This window comes from Apteryx mantelli, chromosome 21 (genome assembly GCF_036417845.1).
Source record: "Apteryx mantelli isolate bAptMan1 chromosome 21, bAptMan1.hap1, whole genome shotgun sequence".
NCBI classification, from domain to species: Eukaryota; Metazoa; Chordata; class Aves; order Apterygiformes; family Apterygidae; genus Apteryx; species Apteryx mantelli.
This window is the reverse complement of record NC_089998.1, coordinates 1,872,167-1,893,927: the sequence shown is the minus strand read 5'-3', so window position 1 is coordinate 1,893,927 and position 21,761 is coordinate 1,872,167. Positions and strand designations below refer to the sequence as shown.

At 37.3% G+C, this 21,761-nt stretch overlaps 1 protein-coding gene across 5 annotated transcripts in view; it reads right to left on the bottom strand.

Annotated features, from left to right (window-relative positions):
• The window catches only part of DENND1A (DENN domain containing 1A), a 228,105-nt gene that overhangs the window by 59,743 nt on the left and 146,601 nt on the right, over positions 1-21,761 (bottom strand). For all 5 annotated transcript variants that reach the window (XM_067308804.1, XM_067308803.1, XM_067308805.1 and 2 more), the window contains one exon: positions 21,563-21,688. In XM_067308804.1, the coding sequence (XP_067164905.1) occupies positions 21,563-21,688 (126 nt within the window). The remainder of the gene's footprint in view (positions 1-21,562; positions 21,689-21,761) is intronic.

Below are 21,761 nucleotides of genomic sequence, written 5' to 3'. Positions count from 1 at the left end.
TTGGTATTCTTTCAACTCTATGAGTTGATGCTTTTATTCCAGATTTCTTTTTCATTTCTTCTGATACTTACTCTTTTAATGTTTTAGTTCAAATTTACTCAGCATTCTGCTACGAATATCCTTAGGGTGAACAAAGTTGACTAACATATAACAATCTCGCAGCTTTGGCTGAGAAGCTCTATCACTCTACAGGCTCTGGGCAAAGGCACTGAACATGCTTTGCAGGAGGCACCCGATCCGCTAAACAGTTTACAAGATGAATTGCTGGGTGGGGGGAAGAGGGGGAAAAGAAAAAAAAAAGCCATGGCTCAAACTCACTAAGAACCACAGTTTGTCCTTACAGGCGTCTCCAGGCTCTGTAGGCACCAAGCATTTTATAGTCCAAGGTTTTCTCACACCAGCTTCACCTGACTGAAGGGCTCCTGCAACGATGAGCTAGAAGCCGGGCAAGCCAAGTGAATAAGCGTGAAACAGCAGTAAAAGAAAACACTCGCCGCCTGCCCGTTTCATCCTTAAGGACACTGGATACTACTCTGCAGAACTGGATTACAGTCTTTGCTCTGCCACAGAGTACCTACATGGTGGATGCTACATATGTTCACAGCAGACATTTTCAAGCTGAAAATTCAGGACAACTGGCTACTATGAAAAATGTTACTAAATAATCAACCAACTATTTGCATTGAAAACATTTAATTTTGAACTATTCCTGTTAAAAACTAGAATCAGCATGGACTTACGCTGCCTTTTGAGCTGATTAAGTGATTTTGACTCATTTTGTGTTGTTAAACAAAATACTCATATACTTATAAAAACATTGTTGCCACATACAAAAAACCCTCACACATAACATATGCAACTTTATTCAGTGTAAAATCTTTGGGTGCTTAGATTTTTACCCTATATAAATACTTCCAAACTTAAAAACAATTCCTAAGGTGTTAAAGAGTTAATACTTTGCAGCATGGTCACTGTAAATAAGCACAATTTCAGCTAAGCAACAACACTGACAGAGCCACAAGGCTTTGCAGGTGTGGGCAATAATTAAAGGTTTCAACACATCTACCTGGGTGAGGTATTCTTGCCTCCTATTCCGAGGAGGAAGCCCTCTCTGCGGAGAGCAGAAGAGCTCATTAATGAGGCTAATTAGGTGTAAAGGGGGTAGAGTCTGGCATCAGCTGCAGCTTATAGTAGCTAATCATTAAGCTCTGTAATCTCTACCCCAGAACAGCAGATGATCATGTTCCTAGGTGACTGATGTTGCTAAGAAAATTTCCAACACCTGAGTACCTGACCAAATACTTTTTGGTGAGGCTAAAAATTCCCTTAACCCAGCACATGCCAGACAGTGAGCTAGGCATCATTTCTTCAATCATATCAGTTTTCCAGCAACAAATATCCAAGGAGGTCTGAACTTGACCTGAGGTCTATGTCCTTCATTTCAGAATTAAAAGAAACAATGCCATCAATAGTGTATGGACAGAAAGCCAGTAAATGATGACTGGTGGAGCAACATGCAAGAGGAATACAGATATGAGCAATAATGCTTGAAAAGGAGTGATCACAAATACCTCCTAAAGGTTTGTGAATTCTCCCTGTAATTTCTTTGCATAAAGCAGTGAAGATAGTTACAATACCACCGGGAGGAAAGCCTTGTTAATAAATATGTAAAATACAGATTTCATTGTACTCATCTAATTCAGAATGAGAAAAAGGACATAATTTCCATGGAGAGAGAATACATGAAGGCAGAGTCAGTCTGGAACTTGTTCTGTAAAATGAGTTGCAAGGATGGCAAACTATTTCACAACCTCAACAAGACCTTTTGAGCTGATCAGGCAGAACCAGACTCTATTGGTAATCTACTACTGTCCTTTTTTCTCCAGTTGAGTCAGCTTTCAAAAATCAAAAATTTTTAGACACAATTCAAAGTCAAGAATAGTAGAGTATTTTTCTACTGCAATTATTTTACTGCCTGATGCTATGGCTTGTAGTAATTTTTTTTAGGAGTTTCCATGAAGTTGCTGGTACCCACTTTATTATTTCCACTTCTGTGTGTTATATACAGAATTACAATAATTTACATTAATTTATAAATGAAAATGCTCAATGAAACTGCATACATTTGAGCCTCTTGTTATTTGAAATTGCTGTGGCTGAGTGTCTCCATCTACTCTCTCTACAAAGCTGATATGACTTCGAAGTATCAACAAAAAAGATTTTGCCAAATCGTTATTGTTTCCAGTTCTGGTATTTTGTTTTTTTTAATTTAAGTAAAAATTTTCTTAGAATCTTTCAGTCTATAGCAGATATAGGATGAATATTATTGCCAATATAATCTTTGCTACAGTATGTACATTAGAAAACTATAGTATCACATTGTAGCGTACAATGGCAATCAAAAGTCCATGCTTCTTGCTAGCGTGTCTTACTCAGTATTCAGGAACGCTTCAAGCCTCCCACTCTCACAGCATCCCTTTAAAATCCCGGCTGCCTCACAGCTTACTATCAGCAGCCTGTACCACGCACTGAAAGTATTATTCATTTTCACATACTTCTTGATGCTGAGAACCAACTCTAGACAAACAGTTGATGTTCTAAACTTAAGAATGCAGGCGTTTTGGTATCCACTTAAATGCTACCAATAATTTGTGTATCTTCCCATCTTTACTATGGCAGGCATACAAATTGCCTGGTCTGATGTACTGGACACAGAGAAACTTTAAAAAGTACCCAATAACAGAAAACCTGCAAATAAGAAGAAAATCGTAAGGAATACTCCTTGAGGAGGATCTTGAAACATTTACATATAACTGAAACAAAGTATAATATATATATAATATTTTTTATATATATATAATATATATATATTTTATATCTATATATAATAAAGTGCTAAACATCATAACAATACCCATTAAATCACTGGGGTCATAACCACTATATTGTGTGCCAAAGACCTGTATTACATGTTGTCATATCTATTATATTTATTGAATATGCTTGAGGTAACTTACCTTTGTAGGTCCCTGAATTACTCATGACTGAATATTAAAGCAAAATCTCTTAGGCACATCAGTTATAACTCTGGAGTTATCATTAAAAGCTGTGCATTTAAAAAAGTGTGTTTTCACACTGTCCAAGAAACTAAGCTGTACAGGTCATCTGATTGCAAATGTGATTATAGCAGCATATTTGGCCAGCTTAATTGCCACTGGAGTACAAAAATCAACTGCATTTCCTCAATTTCTGTTCACTATCTGAAATGTTTAAAGATTAAAAAGAAATATGCCATGCAAAAGCAGAAAGACTAGCAAGCATCACTGAGGTCATGAAGGCTGGAGTGTATTTAACAGGAACTCCATTTTCCCCATGTCACCTGCGGTCTTTGAACTGCACAGATTAAATAATGTGAGCTGCTCACAGGTGACAATGGCTCTCTTTATATTCAGGTATATGGAAGCACAGATCAATGCAACTGACACTGGTAATTTGTGACTCCTCTTACCATCTATAGAAAAAACCTCCAATAATAACTTTCATAACAATATAGAAGTCAACTGAATTGGCTGATAAAAATGCCTTGTAGCCAACATCAAATTATTTTGAATAATTTGGCACACATATCATAAAGACAAAAATACACTGGGTAATACAGATTTTTACAGAGGCCTTGAGACAAGCCCCCTTCCCCACTAATAAATACACTGTGGTTTTAGCTTTTTCTACTGACACATGCACAAAAATAGTTTTCAGACACTATATAACGTTCCCAATATCCGAGGTGCAGCACAGTTTCTTAAACAGAAATGTCATGTCTTCTGAAGCAAAACTGTTACCAAAAAACCTCAGAAAGCCTGAAGTAGAGATGGGATGGGAAAGCCTTGTCCGCTCAGAGATGAAACAATTTCTTGCTTTTTCCTTTTTACTTTTTTTTACGACAAGTAATATAATTCTCTAGCAACACCATTTCTAGTGGTTGAAAATCAAATATGGCATAAAGCAGCAAACAAAAATGACATGAGAACAGTAGAAAACAGTATTTTTAGAACACGTGGCCCATAATGGATCAGAAGAAAGGTCCATCTATCCTGCTGTCCTGTCTCCAATGTACCCATAGCAGATGTTTGGGAAGGAGCAGGAAGGTGGAAAGCCTGAATATTACTTCTGCCCTCACTATTTTTACTGCACTGAGATTTTCAGCTCACGGAATTTGCTGAAGCTGCTGTTGCTTGCGGATTAAGTAAACCCCAGCAGAGCTCTCTTCCACATATCTGTCCAAACTCCCCTAGAGCTGGGGGGAACTCCCCAGGGACATCTGACACGGTGCTCCACAAGTTTACTGCCTACTGCACACAGAATAGCTCCCTTCTGTTTGCTCCAAACCTTTGCTGTCTGATTCTTTGTACTGGACGAGACAATGAAAAGTCTGCTCCTATTCACCTTGTTCATATTGCCCGTGACCCTTTTTCCTGTAAATAATGCTATAAAATTGTCAGACATTCACACTATCTCCAGTATTCAAATAACATTTTATGGGGAATATGTGCAAAAATGAGGAAAGAGTAGGTGGTTTTAGCATTTGGGTTCAGTAAGTACAAGTGTCCAGATTAAACAGAGAAAAGGGGAAAATAGAACTATAATGCATTTTAGTCAGCGGTAACAAACTTTGTTTCTTCAATGTCTAACTCACCACCATTGCTATATATGGCCCAAGGTTCGTCTGTATACCCAAGAAAAACAGTACGGAGGAGCGATTCCAGGATTTGGCACTATTTCTGCATTGTTTTAATGTTCCTGACAAGTGCTCCATTGTTTCTTAGCCATGTACACACTTCATTTTAGTAATTAGCTGTCAGAGAGGCCCAACAGCAGCTTAGTATTGTCTGCTCAAATCATATTAATGAAATGCAATCCACTGAAATGTCCTGAATGCATAGCTGTAATTGCGTTAAATAGAGAGGCTGGGGACATCAGCAAACTTCAGCTTCTGAACAGGGCATTACGATCAAGCACATTAATCCATTATTTCTTAGGGATTTGACAGCCAATTAATATTACAGGGCTTCCTATACAACAATAAGGACTGATGTTCCTGCATTACTTTGATTTTTTTTTAAAGCATAAAAGGTGACATTAAACTCTGGGATATCACAGTAAAAGCTGGGCACAACATTTGTGAACACATCAACTTGAAAGGTAGAAAAGCAAGAACTGTAGGTTGCAGCATTGCAAAAGTAGTTTTTAAAGATTTAGCATCTGTATATTGAACCCTACATGTAGGATACCTCAGTGTATACACTACATGCAGCATAAGTAAAACCAAATAAAACCCAAGATCCTTATCAAGTGTGTCAGTTTGCAAAACTTCTTACATGACCATTTGAAGGCAATGTCCCCAACAACACAAAATGCAATTGATTTCTTCTGGTTGCAAACTGATACTTGCCAGCTAAGTCACTACATCTTTTTCTCCATTTTAGGTTTCAAGTTCTCCATTACCAAAGACTTTTCCAAAGAACAGAATTTGGACAAGATTGAAAACAACAAATAAACAAACAAACAAACATGTATGGGAAATATCCTGTGGGTAAAATAGTCTTTGGAGAACTTTCATGTCAGTTATGACTGCAAAACTGCTATTAAAATTTAACTAAAATTGAGTACAATAAGCTATGACAGGATAATGGACGGGAGACTTAGCTTTAGGGCAGAGTTATGATGTCTAGAACTCTGGCTAGATGCGAGGCTTTATTTTTGGTAATGTTTGACAACTATTTTCAAGATTTCTGAAACACTTCTTAATTATAATGAACAGGGCTGCATTTGAGTTTAGAGTTAATATCTAGAAATTATATCAAGATCTGCAAATATGTTAAACAAATAAGAGATTTTTAGGACTTCAATAGGATCTATTCTTTAATTTCACTCATGTTCATACCTACATAAAAGAATAATCTTTTCCATCTGAAAAGCCCCTGCAAACTCCCAAAACCATTAAATATCCAGCGAATTATCTGTAAATAAAGCTTACTTATTTCCTCACACAGGCAGAAATTCTTTGAATATCATTTATCTCCATAGTTGGAGGTAACAATCAAATCCTGCGTCACACCAAACATCTGAAGCAAAAGCAGCCAAAAGCCTTGGGCAGGACTTTGACTTAGGGAAATCAATACTCCTTTTTATAGGAGATTGTTTCTTTGCTCATGCTGGAAACTCATTTTAGGAAAGCTGGAATGCAAAGGAGAATGCATGATTAAATGACATTTGGTAAGAGTATACAGATTCCATAACATTATGCTTAAAACCCACAAATCATGAGATGCGACATATGTATGTTTTTAAAATTTTGATTAAAAAGTCCTCCCTACTAACTGGAAAGTCATTATTCCAATACAGAAAGTATTTATAATTTAACAGCTACTTTTGGGTAGAGATATTTAAATATCTGTTATGACTAAAAATGATTTACCTTAAGCATCAACTTCCTTACTTGGATTTGGCTTCTGTAACAACTAATTTAAACCCTACTATTTTCTGAATAATACTGGTCACAGGCTTTTAATTATAGCTATTACACTGACACAGTATAGACAAGATAACCAAAATAGCAATACTCGCTATCATTCAGTAGAGAATATAATTTGTCCTATATGAATTTATTACAAGAGACTCAGCAGCCGTTTAACATTTTTTAAATTTTGGCAAGGCCCTAAGTTAAATGACAGCATTCCCACTCTAAGTGCCTTCAAGTGTTGAGCATAAAACGCTTGTATACGTAAAAAGAAAGCATCTTTAGATAAGCTGTTCTGTATCCTTCCTATACTTTCGGTGGAGAATGTATAATATATTATTAGTTGACAAATGCAGGATGAACTTTACCCATACAAGTACAGACAGATCCTGAAGGAAGGTAAACTAATTACATTTGTAATCCTTAGAAATTACTTTCATTTTCACCATTAATCCTCTCTAAGAAAAATGTTCTAGAGATACAGATTTTAACTACTGCATTGAGAGCTTCACTGGAAATATTTCTCTGATATATCTTTGATTTTCATTGAACAACAGGACTAAGCATATATATATGTGTGTGTGTGTACATATATATATGTAGAGAACAGGCATATGGTTACTCACACAAGATTTACTACAAAATTTTATATTATAAAAATCACAGAAAACTAAATACTGCATCAGAAATTATACCAAAAGAGAGCTACACTTGGACACAAAAGTAACCTTTAAGGAGTTAAAATGTCCTCAACTACAAGTCAAGTTGAAACTTATTTAATTAGGTTCGGTACTTGAAAAAAATGAAATAAATTATTTCATTAACTAAACCAAACTCCCTTAAAGGCAACAATATGTTCCCTCTCTGTCAGGACAGAGCGCAATGAAATCTTTATTTTAATTGGGGTTAGCTAAGGGGCCATTTGGCTTCAGATGCTTTGTTTATCAGCCCTAAGCTTTACAGCTTAGCCAATACATGAAATATTTTATTATAGAATGATTTCATTAAAAAAAAAAAATCCCTATCTTCCAAGTAGCTTTATATAGAGATCGCTTTAAATGTGCATTTTGAAAACTGACAGTACAAGTCAAAGGTATCCCAAAAGAAAACACTGGTTTCCTTTTGCACTATTTTGATACAGGTCTCCTTTATAAATCCCCCGTTCCAAAAGGTTTCTGCCGCGTGCCCCTCCCTAAGCAACCCGGCAAAGACGCCGCTGCAGACCGACGGATCTCTCCACGGCGAAGCAACCCAACACACCTCGTGTCTGCACTGCGTCCCCATCTCCCTCGCTGTGGACACTGCTTCAGAAGCCTTCACGGGCCGCGGTTTCTATCTCCTAACTAACCAGGGCTGCAGGAAGCAAGCGAGACTCTCTGCAAGGCATCACAACCCAGAGACAAACCTCTGGAAAGAATAAAGACGATGTTGCGCATAAAACTCATTCAAGGGCACAGTTTAATTTCCATTTTTTTCTAAATAGCGGTGAACTTTCATATGAAGACCTTGGGATATGAAAAGCTTGAAGTTGATCATACTTATTTAAATTCAATTTTAAAACAAAGATAAAATGAATTCTTATTCAGTAGATATGACACCATTTTCCTATATTAAGCTAATTTACAAATATCCTGCATCTTCAGTAACATTCGGGGAAAACCTAGTGACTGCAGGAATGTACAGTGAACAGGAACCCTACAAAAACATAGTCCCAGTTCATTCCAGACTGCAGCTAAAAGCAAAGAAATAATGCAGAATAACTTCCTGCTTTATAATGCGGAACAAGCTTGGACCAAATTTTTGATTTATTTTATAAAACCTCCAAGCCTTAGTAGTGTTCCTAAAAATAAAATAAAACAAAAAGAGCAAGAAAACTACAAACCAAATTTCCAGAGGATCTGAAATTGAGTAGTATAATATTTTCATACACTTTTCTTTTGAGCTAAATGTCATTAAAATGTATCTGTCATAAAGAGACTTACTTTCTTACAAAATTACAAAAAATATTTCATATAATTCCTGGTTGTCTTCTGGAGGATATTGGTGTTATGTTGTTAATAGCTACGTACATATTACGTACCATGGTACAACAAATAAAAAATTATATAAGAAATAAAAATTAAGCCGACAATATTTTATTAAGTCATTTACGAAATTTTTTGATTTTTAAAATAGATGTACTGTCTTACTTTTGTTTACAGAAATAAAACCATCACTGCTGAACCTGACAGAATAAAGCTTAATTCAAGCAAATCACCAAGTTCTGTTCATGTTTACGTTACCTTAAAGAAAAGACAACAAATTCAAATTAAATGTATTATTCATATTTTTTTTTAATTTAGTGTTGACAGCCATACATTTTTCTTTAGCTAGCTTTTTGCATATCTTGTCTGAACTGTTCCCTCATGAGAACTATTACAAAATGAGCTGCTTTTGCTTCTCGGTAGGTATTTTGATTTGATAGTAATCACCGTTTTCTCTACAGTCTTCAAACAATTTATGTCCTGATCATCTAACGAATAAGTAAAAGACTTAAACTGACATCAATATGCCTACTTTTCTCTAACAATGCAGCCTAATTGTATATCTCTAATCGAGAAACATGTTTATTCAAAAAAATCTAGTGAATATACCAACTATTGAGTTCAAAGCAAAGGCACCGCATGTGTCTAAATAAATATCAAGGGAGTGTCAGAGGTAAATGAGGAGAGACCAGGTGAAGAGTGTGTGTGTTAATTGTATTCAAAGAAAAAAAAAGGAAAAAAAATAAAGGCAAGCCAGAGAAGCTGAACTTCCAATTATCATAATGGTATCTACCTCGCAACATATTTTCAAACTTGAAAGAGACATTTGAAACCATAGGAATTCTGAGCAGAATACCTCCAGCTGTGTTCTGCATAAATCTTGCACACTGTACATACACAGTTTATTTAAATACCAAGTAAAGTTATGACTTACAAAATGCATATTTCAGTCACAATAGAATATCTGTCATTTCCAAAAGCTACTCATCATCAAATGAAAGGAACAGAAAACAATGAATTAAATTAGAAAAGGATAAGATAAGAAAGAACCTTTTCATCTGATGTTTTACTAGACTGAAGTAGTTTGTTTTTAAAGAACAAGGCATTTATCAGCCCTCTGCTGTTTACACTTTTATGCCCTCCAAAACAGAAGGATGAAGGACAAGGTGGTCTTCAGCGCTAAATTAATTTTTGCCTATATGTCATTTTGGTTGTGAGCCAGAATTTATCTTTCACTAATGCTCTGTCCATACCAAAATCAACATATTCGGGAAAAAGTTACCCAATTCGCTGATGGACATGCACGAGCCAAACCAGAAAAGGGGCTGAAGTGCCCTTCCTTGGTTTTCCCCTTTCCAGCAGCCTCTTGCACAGCACGGAGCACAAGGCGAGCACCCAGGCAGGCAGCACCCCTCGCGCCTCCCCGGCACCGCAGACCCCAGGGAGCTGCGGGCACGCGGGCCAGGCCACGTTCCCACGCGACTGTGCTGAGCCCCAGGGCAGCAGCCACAGAGCTCGGTGCAATTCTGAAGAACAGTCCGACTGCGCTGCGTGAGGGTCGTCCTCCCACGCGGCCTGTCGGGGAAGCCACTCAAACTGACCTGTCAGCTGTGGCATGCACAGAAACGTCTCACTTAAGCCTATAACATTGCAGGCTTGCACTGAATGAGCTCTATCACCTACTCATGCAAATCTTTACAAATAATTTTACTGCCTCTCACTTTAATCAAATACCCATTTTTGCGCTATAAGTTTACATTGCAACTCACACAAAATCTATAAAGTGAATGCCTCCCGCTCACAGGGTGCAAGACCACAGTGGCATGTTCTCCTTTTCTGAAGCTGTGTCAGTTTGTCCTTAATATATACCCGATTTAGTATTCTAATTACCACCATCATTTCAACAAGTTTACCAGCTACTAACATCCACTTTACGAATTTGAGTACCAAAATCTCCTATCATCTTCTTTCAAGGGCTTTTGTTCAACTCTACTGCTGCTCACAACAGTGCAGATGCAGATTTTCATTCTTTCTCTACCTGCCGGAATGGTCTTTTGCTGTTTTTACTAATACGAAACACACTTTATTCCCAGCTCATTTAAAAAATACACAGTCACTGAGTGCCTTACACAGAAGCAGAATTCGTCAGTCATGTTATTTTATGCTTGGTGTTTGTTTACATGCTTCATTGTTCTAGTCTAAGTCCCCTGCGCTTTATTAGACCAGGAAATATCTTCAACCTTTCCTGCTTGGCAGCATTTGCACACTGCTACACAGCTTACTGGGGCTGTGCACTCTCATTTATAAGCAAAGTATCAGGAGGGAGCATGGAAAAAACATAGGCTAAAAGTAAGTCAAACACACAAATGAAGGCTTGAAGCAAAATGAGGAGAAACAAAAGCAAGTGCATAAAAAAGAAAGCACCAAAAAAAAACCCACCCAGAAAATCAGGTGAGAAAGGCACAGTGGAATAATTTATCAGTTGGATGTACAAATCCTTCCACTGTAAAGCTAAAGTTTCATGGTGCTGCTCCTCATTGTACAACCTTCACTGGTAATAGGAAGATTTACAGGCTTTTGAACAAAGCTACTCTTATTTCTCCAGCACTAACACAGAAGGCACACAGTGACCCTATCCCGTCTGAGAGCTCAACATACCATTTCTACGGAGGCTGAAAAGTTACTCATACAATGAAACATCAGGTGCTTCTCTTCAGCATGCTCACAGGTTTCGACAAACTAACACACCACAAAAACTTAAATGTGAGCATCTAACAGACAAACATTAATAAACTCAAGAGTAATTCTTGTCAATACCACCATTCTGCAAATGGCATTGAAAGGAACTTAACGTGATCCTTGACTTACTGCTGGCAGCGTACTACAAGATGCACAGCACACAGCCCCTTCCTTGGGTGAAGTTTCCAGGCTGAAATATAAAAACACTTGCATGCCACCTATGTGTTTACTTTAACACATATAATGGACAGAAAAGTTCTACTGCATCTTCTAGGGCAGAAATGCTGCTTACGTAAGGGAACAACAACATGTGCTTTGCTCAGTCCTAATATTAAACAAGGTTTTCCTGTGTCCAGCAGCATATTCAGCACAGGGTCATGTTAACTTTCTCAAATAGTACTTGTTATTATCTTTTCTTCAGAATCTTAGTAATTTTCACTTCATTTGGCATTGTTTTTTCCCTCCTGATATGGCATATGGAATTATAGAACACAGTATCTCACCACATAACAGTATGGAAACTGCAAAATAATTCTATTTACTGCATAACTGACTGCCTTTATAAGAGATTAAAGAGAATGTCTTTCAGTTTCATTATGTATGTATATCTCAACATGCTTAGATGTAGAATGTTAAACGCATTTTGGAAAAAAAAAAACAAAACCAGTAAATGCTTGTTAGAAAAAGACCCATTTTAAAGGTTAAGAACACCAAAAGCAAAGGCTGAAACCTTGTATATAGCAATAGCAATGCCCACAAACAGAACACAGCAAGAGGACTGAAATGAAAACGAAAACTTAATAGAAAAAATAGTATTGCCCCTATAGCTAAAAAAGCTTTTTCAATCAGGATTTGAGTCCTGGATAATGTGTCTTCTAGAACATTTTCAATAAATGGTACAACTTAACAAAAATTATATATGCAAACTGCGGTCTTTGAAATGCTACAAATCACTGCAGGATCTTCATGTTAGGAAAAAAAAAAGTCATAGGTCTTAGTTCCAGAATAAACAGGAATTCTTTTTTTCTTTTTTCTTTTTTTCCATACAAACGTTAGGTTTTACACTCTGTCACAGTCCAGTCCTATCTGCTAGTAAAGTCATTAGGATGAGATCCATATCCAGAATGAGATTACCATCATTTAGACATCACTAAATGGTCTATACAGGCATATATTTGAGAGTTAACATAGCAATCAAACAGGATAAAATAGTAAAGGGGGGTGGGAGAAAGCTCCTGTTAAATATACATCAACAGTAACTTTAAGAGGAGCACAAAAAAAAAAAGTAAGCAAAATAAACTGCTTTATTTTATAAGCTTCTGCTCACTGTTTCCCTATATTATCATTTTTTTTAATATAGAGTTTGTATGTATCTAATATAAACAATGTCATCTGCCTTCTTTGTTTTTTCTATATATGGACAAATGCCCTTAGAAGACCCTGGCCTAACCAAAAAATGTGGTGAAAGGGAAGGATCTACTCTGCATAAAATACCTTTAAAATTCCCATATGGAAAAACAAAGCTACCCAAAAGGTGCCCGTGTAAGGAAGCAGCTGCGATGTGGCAATTACCGGGAATTGGAAAGAACTATTTAACTCTTCCACTGAATAGCTTAAAAAAAGAAAAAATTTCACCATGGCAACAATCATACTTCACCGTAGACAAAGCATCATAAGCTACAAAGTCTTTTCAAAAAGAATTATGTACCAATATGTAACATGCACTTTATGTTCCTGTACACATACTCCACAAAATCTCCCTTTGGACTCGTGTGGCATTGGATACTTTCCTCTGTACCGCACGTCACCTACTTTTCTCTTCTCGCTTCTGCCCCACTCAGATCTCGTGGCTCTGGAACCGTTCAAGGAATTGATGGGGTTAGTCTGGGCACGGGACTGCTATGCAGCAATTAATACCGAAGGCTGAAGTCAGGCCCTCGTACTGCCGTTTTAATGCCTTCCTGAGGAACAAATCCATTCGTGTCACGGGTATCATGGTGTTACTTGGGAATCACTACAGCAAGAATCCTGAGTGGTGTCAAAACATAAAATTGAGGAGTAAATCGTCCTCCTAAAGCACTTTAAAACTTCCTACTGTTGTAGGAGACCTGACTACCTAGGGGACTAATCACTGCTTAGTACTTAACAGCAATACTGATTCTGTAAGAAAGAGGCCAGAACTATGAAACTCACTTATTTCTTTTACGTCTGCAGACTCCATAACTAATCTGGATATACCACTACAGTTTCTTCACTGCTGATGCAAAGGTGATGTATGTGCTATTGTACATATTGATGTATGGGCCTTAAATCTCTAAATAAGCTTACAAAAATAACTCTAAGCTCTCACCTACATTTAGCCCACGCCAGAGAGTCTTCTGCAGAAGAGTGCAATTTAAAACATGACTATCTTCCTTGGCCATGAATTTAAACAGAAGTAAATAGCAACAGCTTTCCCATACAGTGCATGCAGCTCTTGGCCAGCAAATATACCATGCCAGAGCAACATTAATACTTTCATTATAGTTAGCTACAGTAGTCTGGGTAACAAGGACCCATTCAGAGCTCATACAAGGAACAACTCTACCAAGGCTAATGAGATGTTAAACCTGGGATAGTAGGACATTATGACTGTGCGCGTGGATTTCCTTTGTGGAAGTAAAATAATAATTCAGCGGCCACACCAGTGTGTTGGTATCAAAACTAGTAACAGCTATTAAAGACAGATTCCCTAGCAAGAGGTTACACTTCCAGGAAATTAAAATACTAAATTTTAATAGATGCTTGTCATGCTGTGCCCTGTTCAGAATGCAGTGGGACACCTTTTAACTCCTTATTTCCTACACAATTTTGAGGAACTTTTACTTCACCTTTAGAAGTTAGCCTGTGTCTCAAGGTTAAAATTCAGAATCAATTTAATCAGAAACATTAAAGTTTCTAGAGTGCAGTTGTGCAGTATCTCAGCAGTGCAGCATGATCAAGAGCACAGAAAGACCATATATATCATGATATGGACAATACGGCAACCCAAATTCGGAGGGGGCCTTCATAACCGAGGGATGGAATCAAGATTCAAACCTACTAACAATATATAGGGAAGCAACATCTCTTAAGTACGTTTCATTGACAGATCTTTTTACCAATACGGTGTTGGAAAAAAGAACTGGAAGGCACCGTCCTGCTGCCCTGGACAGCCGGAGCGCTGCCGGTGGCGCCCGCCTGGCGCTGGCACCCGGCAGGCTGCGTCCCCTGCGGACGCGAGTGACTCCGCTGGCTGGCCGGCTCGCCCCGCGCGGAGCGCAGGAGTCAATACCAGTGTCTCCAGAAGGAACGGATACACAGCACCAGAGATGGATGACTGCAGCACGGATAAACAAATCTGTGCTGTCTCTATCAGCCTGGATAACAGAAACTGTCAAGAGAGAATGAGGGAATAAAATGATTCTCCAGGGATGTCCTTACATTCCTGTACCAATGCAGGGATGTTTTCAGGTTTTGGGGGGAAAAAAATGCTGGAAATACAATGCAAGAGACACCTCTGTTTTATTATATATCCCTTACGGAAGTATAATGTCCTACGCTTCCTACAGAGGTCCTTATACTGTTCAGGAATTACGACAAAACCACAAACTCAAAAGGCTTCCTACATTGAATTCAGTATTACTGTTAATGAAAAAAAGTTAACTTTTTATTTCCTCCCAATTATTATAATTTTTTTCTACAGCTGCTCACATTTCATCATATTAAGAAAGAAAATTTGTATCAAAGTTACAGTTATGAAAAAGGGTGGTATGTTGTCTCCTCTATTTAGAACCCATATATGAATTAGTAGGTCCTGACAGGACAACAGAGGCAATGACAGCAACGATGAACGCTCTCTCCAGAAAGAAGAGATCACTGAAGGAAGGTCCATATTTAGGAAGCACAGTAATTAGAGATAGAAAATAATCAAAGATTTAGAATTTTGAAGTTTAAAGCAACAATACCATAAAAAGGAATTCATCACAGAAGGTTTCTGGGCATCCATTCTTAAATGTACAGTTGATGGAAATGAAGTACATGGATCAGATTTGGAATGTTTTGTTGAAATTTAGTTACGTCCTTGCTCGTAACTAGAATATAGTAAGAAATGTTTGTGGAAGTGTCTTCCCTTTTCCCTCGATGGTTTTATATATGTACATACTTATACACACACACACAAAGTATATGTACATATATATAGAGTATATATTAGCATACATATATACACACATATATACATACACAGTGAAATTTAGCTAAAGCAGTTTTAAAATTGGATTGTATAATACACATGTGAGTTTCAGTAACTGCAGTTTCACATTAAGGTTAAAATAGTTTTTATAACGTCTTAAGCATACTCTTGTGTACTTCTTAAATTATCAATCAACTTCATGAAGGAAAGAGCATAAAAAGTGTGGAAGTAGAAAAGTACATTGACTGTGTCCTCTGAGGTTTTATGTTTACTGTTTAGAGGATGTATCTAAAGCAGATTTAAGTTAAATTTAAAAAAGATCGATTGAGAACTATTATTCAGAAATTATTCAGGCTTCATTGAAAAGATTTACTTATTATCATTAATTCCCAATGCATTCAAGTTTGTCCTGATTTTCTTCTACAATTTTACTTCTATTTGAAATATGCAGGTTATGCAGAATTTTTTACAATAAGGTAATGGTATATAATATAACAGTTCATTGAAAGTATCAACCACTATCAGAATCATTGAAATACTGGTAATTATTTATAAATGTTATGTTTCATTATTAGCATCTTAAAGCTTCAGTAAGCTCCCAACTACTATTCCATATATTTTAAATGTAATCGAAACACAACAATGGATGCTTAAAACTACTGTAACATTTGATCAGTTTGAGAGGAGGGAGGTAGCCAGCTTCATTCCGTTGGAAGACATCACAAAACAGAGCAACGCTATTTCAGGGAACCTGCAAACAGTGAAAATTACTGGCCATGCATTCCCAGAGTTGAAAGCAAATTTTCAATTAAAAAAAAAAAAATCACTCAGCAAGGTTATTAATCAATAATAAGATGCTAACAATGAAACCAGATTTTGCTGTATTTTTTCCATGTTGACATCACTTTCATAATGGCCACATAAAAGATTAGATTTTACTTTTCAACGCTGCCACAGCTCCCTTCACCCTCTTCCTCTCCACTATTGGCAGAGTTGTTTTGTTTAGGAAGAGCGCAAAACTTGATACTTAAGCAAGTAACCAGCAACACCCCTTTAGTGCTGGACAAAAATCATAGCACTGCTGCTGCTTCATTCCCGTTCAGCTGGAGACGCAGCGAAGGGCCTCTCAAGCAGAGCAAAGCAAAGCAACGAAGGATTTTCTTGGTCAGACCTCTGGAAAATAACACGAGCTAACTAATAAGGAGCACAGTTCTCACTACAGGTAATGCAACTCTATTAATCATTTTGCATCCTCAGCAACACTGCCACAAATCCGAGACATTTGTTGCCACAGACAGGCTCACACTGAAAGTACTCTCAGCTGTGGCAACACAGAAATCTAGTATGAAATATGGATACTACAAACATCATTCACAAACCTCCAAAATCAGGATTATATGGATTTTATAAATGATAAAAACAGTTGCAATTAAGTAATATGGCAACAGACACAAGACAAATTTTACAAAGAACGCAGTGTTCATCACCCTGGTAACTAGATTACTAAACCCATAATCAACTAGACCAGCCCTTTAGAAACAAACTGGGGCACCAAGATTCTAACCCAAATGAACACTAGAATCTCATGCACAGATGTTTCTTAAATAGCCTATCAACATGAAAAGTCTACTTTAGTTCACATTGTGTTACATACACCTATCACTTTACTGTACCACGTATATTAAGAGTTGTGAAACAGACTCTGAATTTCACAGTGCTTTCATATAATGAGCAGTTATCAACTCGAGGCAGCAAAGTTAAAAAGAAAACTACCTGTAAGAGCATTTAAAGTTAGATCCAATATCTGTTTGGGATGTGAGTGTTAAAATCAACTCCCCTTAATTATCCATATAAAAGTAGCAGCACTACAAAAGAAAGGTAAGTACAGAAAGTACAAGATGTGGAAGCAGAAACACCTGTTCAGCTGATACAGATTTTAAAACAAAGTGCAAGCAAACCAGCTTTTCAAGTGTGTCACCCAGAAAATATCATATTTAGCACAAACAATTCCAGCTGCAAGGTTCAATGAAGAGTGACCACCCCTCCAGGGAAGAGACAACCAAGCAAGGCATTTGAGACGACTGTACATCAAACTTGGAGCTTTCTGTCAAACCCTTACACCCGAGTATGGTGAACAAGCACGCACGGGGCTTAGGCTACCTGCACCGGCATCACCGACGCAAAGCCCCGCACGTTCTGCTGTGTTACACCCTACGTACTGCTGCTTTCACCGAATCTATCCAGTGAGCTTACCTTTATCACAGGTGTTTGGAGGTTTGTTTCTTAACAAAGATTGTAAAAGAAAACCAATGAAATGTGGTCTCTAACCACTAGGTGTCAGGATAAGAAAGTGCATAGACATCATCTTCGCTGGAGAGTAAGTCTCCTTTTCCCCAGCTACCATCATACCCACAACTGTTAAGTACTACAAACCATTTACACACACACATAATAACTATATAGATCTTTCTATTGATGATGATCTAATTTTGTTAATTAAGTATTTAGAATAAATATTCTCTTAGGATACAGCAAAAATTTTAGGAACTTTTTTTAAAAGTCATTCAAGTGAACCAGATGTTCACATTGATGGCATTGTTAAAAATTTGAGTAACATTCATAAAGCTAATAACCTGCCTCAACACAGCCAAGTAAACACACTGCCTCTTAAGTGCTTTAATGTACTTAATAGCAACACACATTTGTGGAGAATGTTGTTATACCATATGTGACAGAAATTCTTCCACACTTAAAATCTGGCTTAAGGTAGCTACAGAAACACATATACACAGTAGGGATAATAACTGCATCCATTATTTTATAACATAAATCCTTAGAGTTGCAGTTTTTTTTATCTGGATAGGTTTCTCAATGCAAAAGTTTGAGTTACTGACGTCCTCAGAAAGTTATGGCACCAGTAATTCGTTCATAGTCCAGGTACTGATTTGTATATACAATATGTAACCTAATAACCTTTTACAACTGTTAAATCTGTAATGGTTTCAAATTTGATTTTTGCAAACAGACATTAAATATTTTAAATAAATGATGACATTTGCTGTGGTCTTTATAGATTCTGAAAGCACCAATGGACAGCAACTGAAGGAGTTTTCACGCACACTTTAATATTCCTTCACTATTCAGTGTGAAACTCATCATTCTGCATTTCTTTTAAGATCACCATTGTGTATCCTGACCACTTTGAACACCTGTTAGTATATAACCCATAAATGCTGTAAGCTGAGCTAGTCAGCTAACAAAGAACAACAAGGAACATAATTGCTGTGCAGGAGATAGAATTATGTGAGAGTAGAGAGATGGTTTCAGGTACCGCATCCCAAGTACAGCATGCCAGAGAAAGATAGTGCTTTAAACTACAACACGCCTTATTATTTGTAAAAGTTATGATGCTTTGTTATTAAGTTTCAATCATATTTTCTGCTGTGAACTCAGCAAGTATATTCTGTATTTGCTTTGCCCGTTACATGCCACTGTGTGGGATTTCGCGATGTCTTTTTAAGATGAGAATTTCCAAGGATTTTGAACATTTAAGTGTTTGCATTCCCAACAGTAGCAAGAGCCTCCTAGTAATTACATTAACTACCAGTATATTCCAGAAAGGAAGTGGAGTAGTTGTGTGACCTGTCCAGTACTTACAGGGCATCAATGGCAGAAGCAGAAACCGAATGCAGGTCATTCAACTCGGGCACGTTCAGCACCTGAGAAACCTGTCATGTTTTGCAAACCATCTTTACATAAATCTTGGTAAGAAATATAAAATCAGTAATTAATTTTTAATTTATAAAATGACGTGGGAAAGAAAGCCTTTTCTAAGAATTTTCTATTTCCTGATATTTACAATTAGATTTTACAATACATTTGTACAATTATGTTTAGAGGTTTTATTTGATGGAATAATAAGCAAACCAAAAACTCCTTTTACTTCCTCAGGTTTGCTGTCCCTTTGGGGGTGGGGGTGGAGATTGTAATTTTTAGGTGTGTGCCCTTGTCAACTAATTTTGAATTTTCATCTTTAACATTCAGCCTTCAAAATACCAGATGGTATTTCCAGAAAAGCAATTTAAATTTTTATCTTTCTTCATAAAACCCTTAACTAGTTAATCTCTTACACACATCCAGGCAAAGCATAAACCAATATTCCCAGAGTTGCCTGGCAACTACAGGGAGGAGCGTCAGAGAAAAGACGGCCTGAATGAACGACGGGAAGTCGGTGTCTCCCGTACATGCATAAAGGAGGCTTACGCCAGGCTGCCCTGCTCGCTTCAGGTTTGTTATTTATGTGGATGACAATGTATACATCTCCCATTAGTTTACATTGGATACTTTGAAAGCACAACATTATGGCGCCCAGCCATACACACTAAAATCAATGCAATTTATTTTTCCACACACTCACGCAGACACACCAATAATCCTCCACACATTCCCCCAATAAGAAGGGGAAAGGTTCATGCTGAATTCAAAAGTCGCTTTTGAACACTGAATATGGCTCATAGGAATGATGTTTATTTGATGAGGATGACTGGATTATTTAAAATTCAGACCAAGCTATTTTTCTCTTCTGGCTTTAAAAGCCCACAAAAATGACACATAAACAAAATACAGCAATGAAGACACTTTAGTTATGGAAACACCCTCAACTGCGAGAAACACTATACCTTTAGTCCAACTTCTGGTCTTTTCCTTTAACATCATGATTAAAATTACATTTATGACTTGTCTGCATGCCAGATCTCTTTGTTAATCTCCACAGAGCTGCAGAATGCAAAATACAGCACCTCTCCCCACCCAGCAAACCCTCAGTCTCACCCCATTCATTCAGTTTTCCCGCTTCCACTCAGTACTCAGCTTAGCTTCTCCCAGTAGTATTCAAGCTCTCCATAGCTACCACCAATTTTCCATTCTGCCTCCAAATGCTTGCAACTGACAGATGGAAGTAGGTTTTCCCCTCTACAGAGATCTTCTTGTGAAACGGCCATTGCTCTAACAACAGTAGTTCAAATGAGCCCCTGAACAGGCCATGGAGACTTATCGCTGTATTTGACTGACACGTGTTAGTTTTCCCTGCGTCAGAAATGCGAGAAGAAATATATGTGGAACATTGTGGAAATATGCCACGGATGGTTCTACAATTAGTGCTCTTCATCCCCTACATGTTTCTGGGCTATATCTCATCAATTACAGCTGAATGTTCAGTCATACTATTTACCTTGTCCCTAAGAGTCTATCAGCTACATATACACATTTCAACGGGAGCCTCCTATTTATATGTCAGGAAAACGAGAGTGTCACAAAACACATCAAAATATATGAATTTTGCTGGACAGATTTGTACTGAAGTCCATGAAGCACAAATTTCTATCCCTTGCAGCAGGCCAGGACCAGATGTGACAAAACCCGGCATCAGAAAAGTATGGAAAAATCTTTGTCCCATTCAGATTGCACTTAACCATTGCTAAATAGAGATTAGCTTTGAACCAGAAGCATGAGATTGGATTTCCCTAACAGAACACTTACCATCAACAGTTACAACTCCAGATACTCTTCATATTTCTGTAAAAACATACTTTACTAAATGTATTGTGTCTTTAAATTCAATGTTTCCACAGATGTGCATGTTTCACAGTTAAGCATATACTGTTAAGCATATAAGGTGTAAAAAGAAGGATGCACTGCATCACTTTAGGGACTTCCTTTAAAAATAATACAATGAAGATCCTGTTTTTGCAGTGAGAAAGAGAACAATAATTCTGGACTAGACTACCATGAACATTAATTTATAAGTTTTTATCAGCTCTCTCTTTAATTAAACTCTCTTTTAATACAAGTAACCCTCCATAAGAAGTTTTCTCTCTTATTGCTTGTTGCGTATCTTTATCGCTTTTGGAGACTGGAATACTGTTTTCAGTACTGGTCAGCCAGACAGCCACAATACTGACTTTTGAAAGTGGACTATACCACACTTTCTACTTTTGTTAGGTTTTTTTTTTTTTTTCCTCTTACCACGGCTGCTGATTTATACCTTATGCTTACTATTTTCCTACTTACAGGTTCAATTTTCAGTGCGTTTCTGTAGCTCCCAAAAAAAGATGCTTGTGCTTTTAGGAATGCTCTTGCAACGCCGTCTCCAGTGGTTGTAGAGACTTTCTTCAACCTGTTCTTCAGTGCAGAAACCTGAAATCACACAAGAGGTCTGGATCACTCTCATATCACAGACACAGCTTAGCACACTGGGACCCAGCTAAAA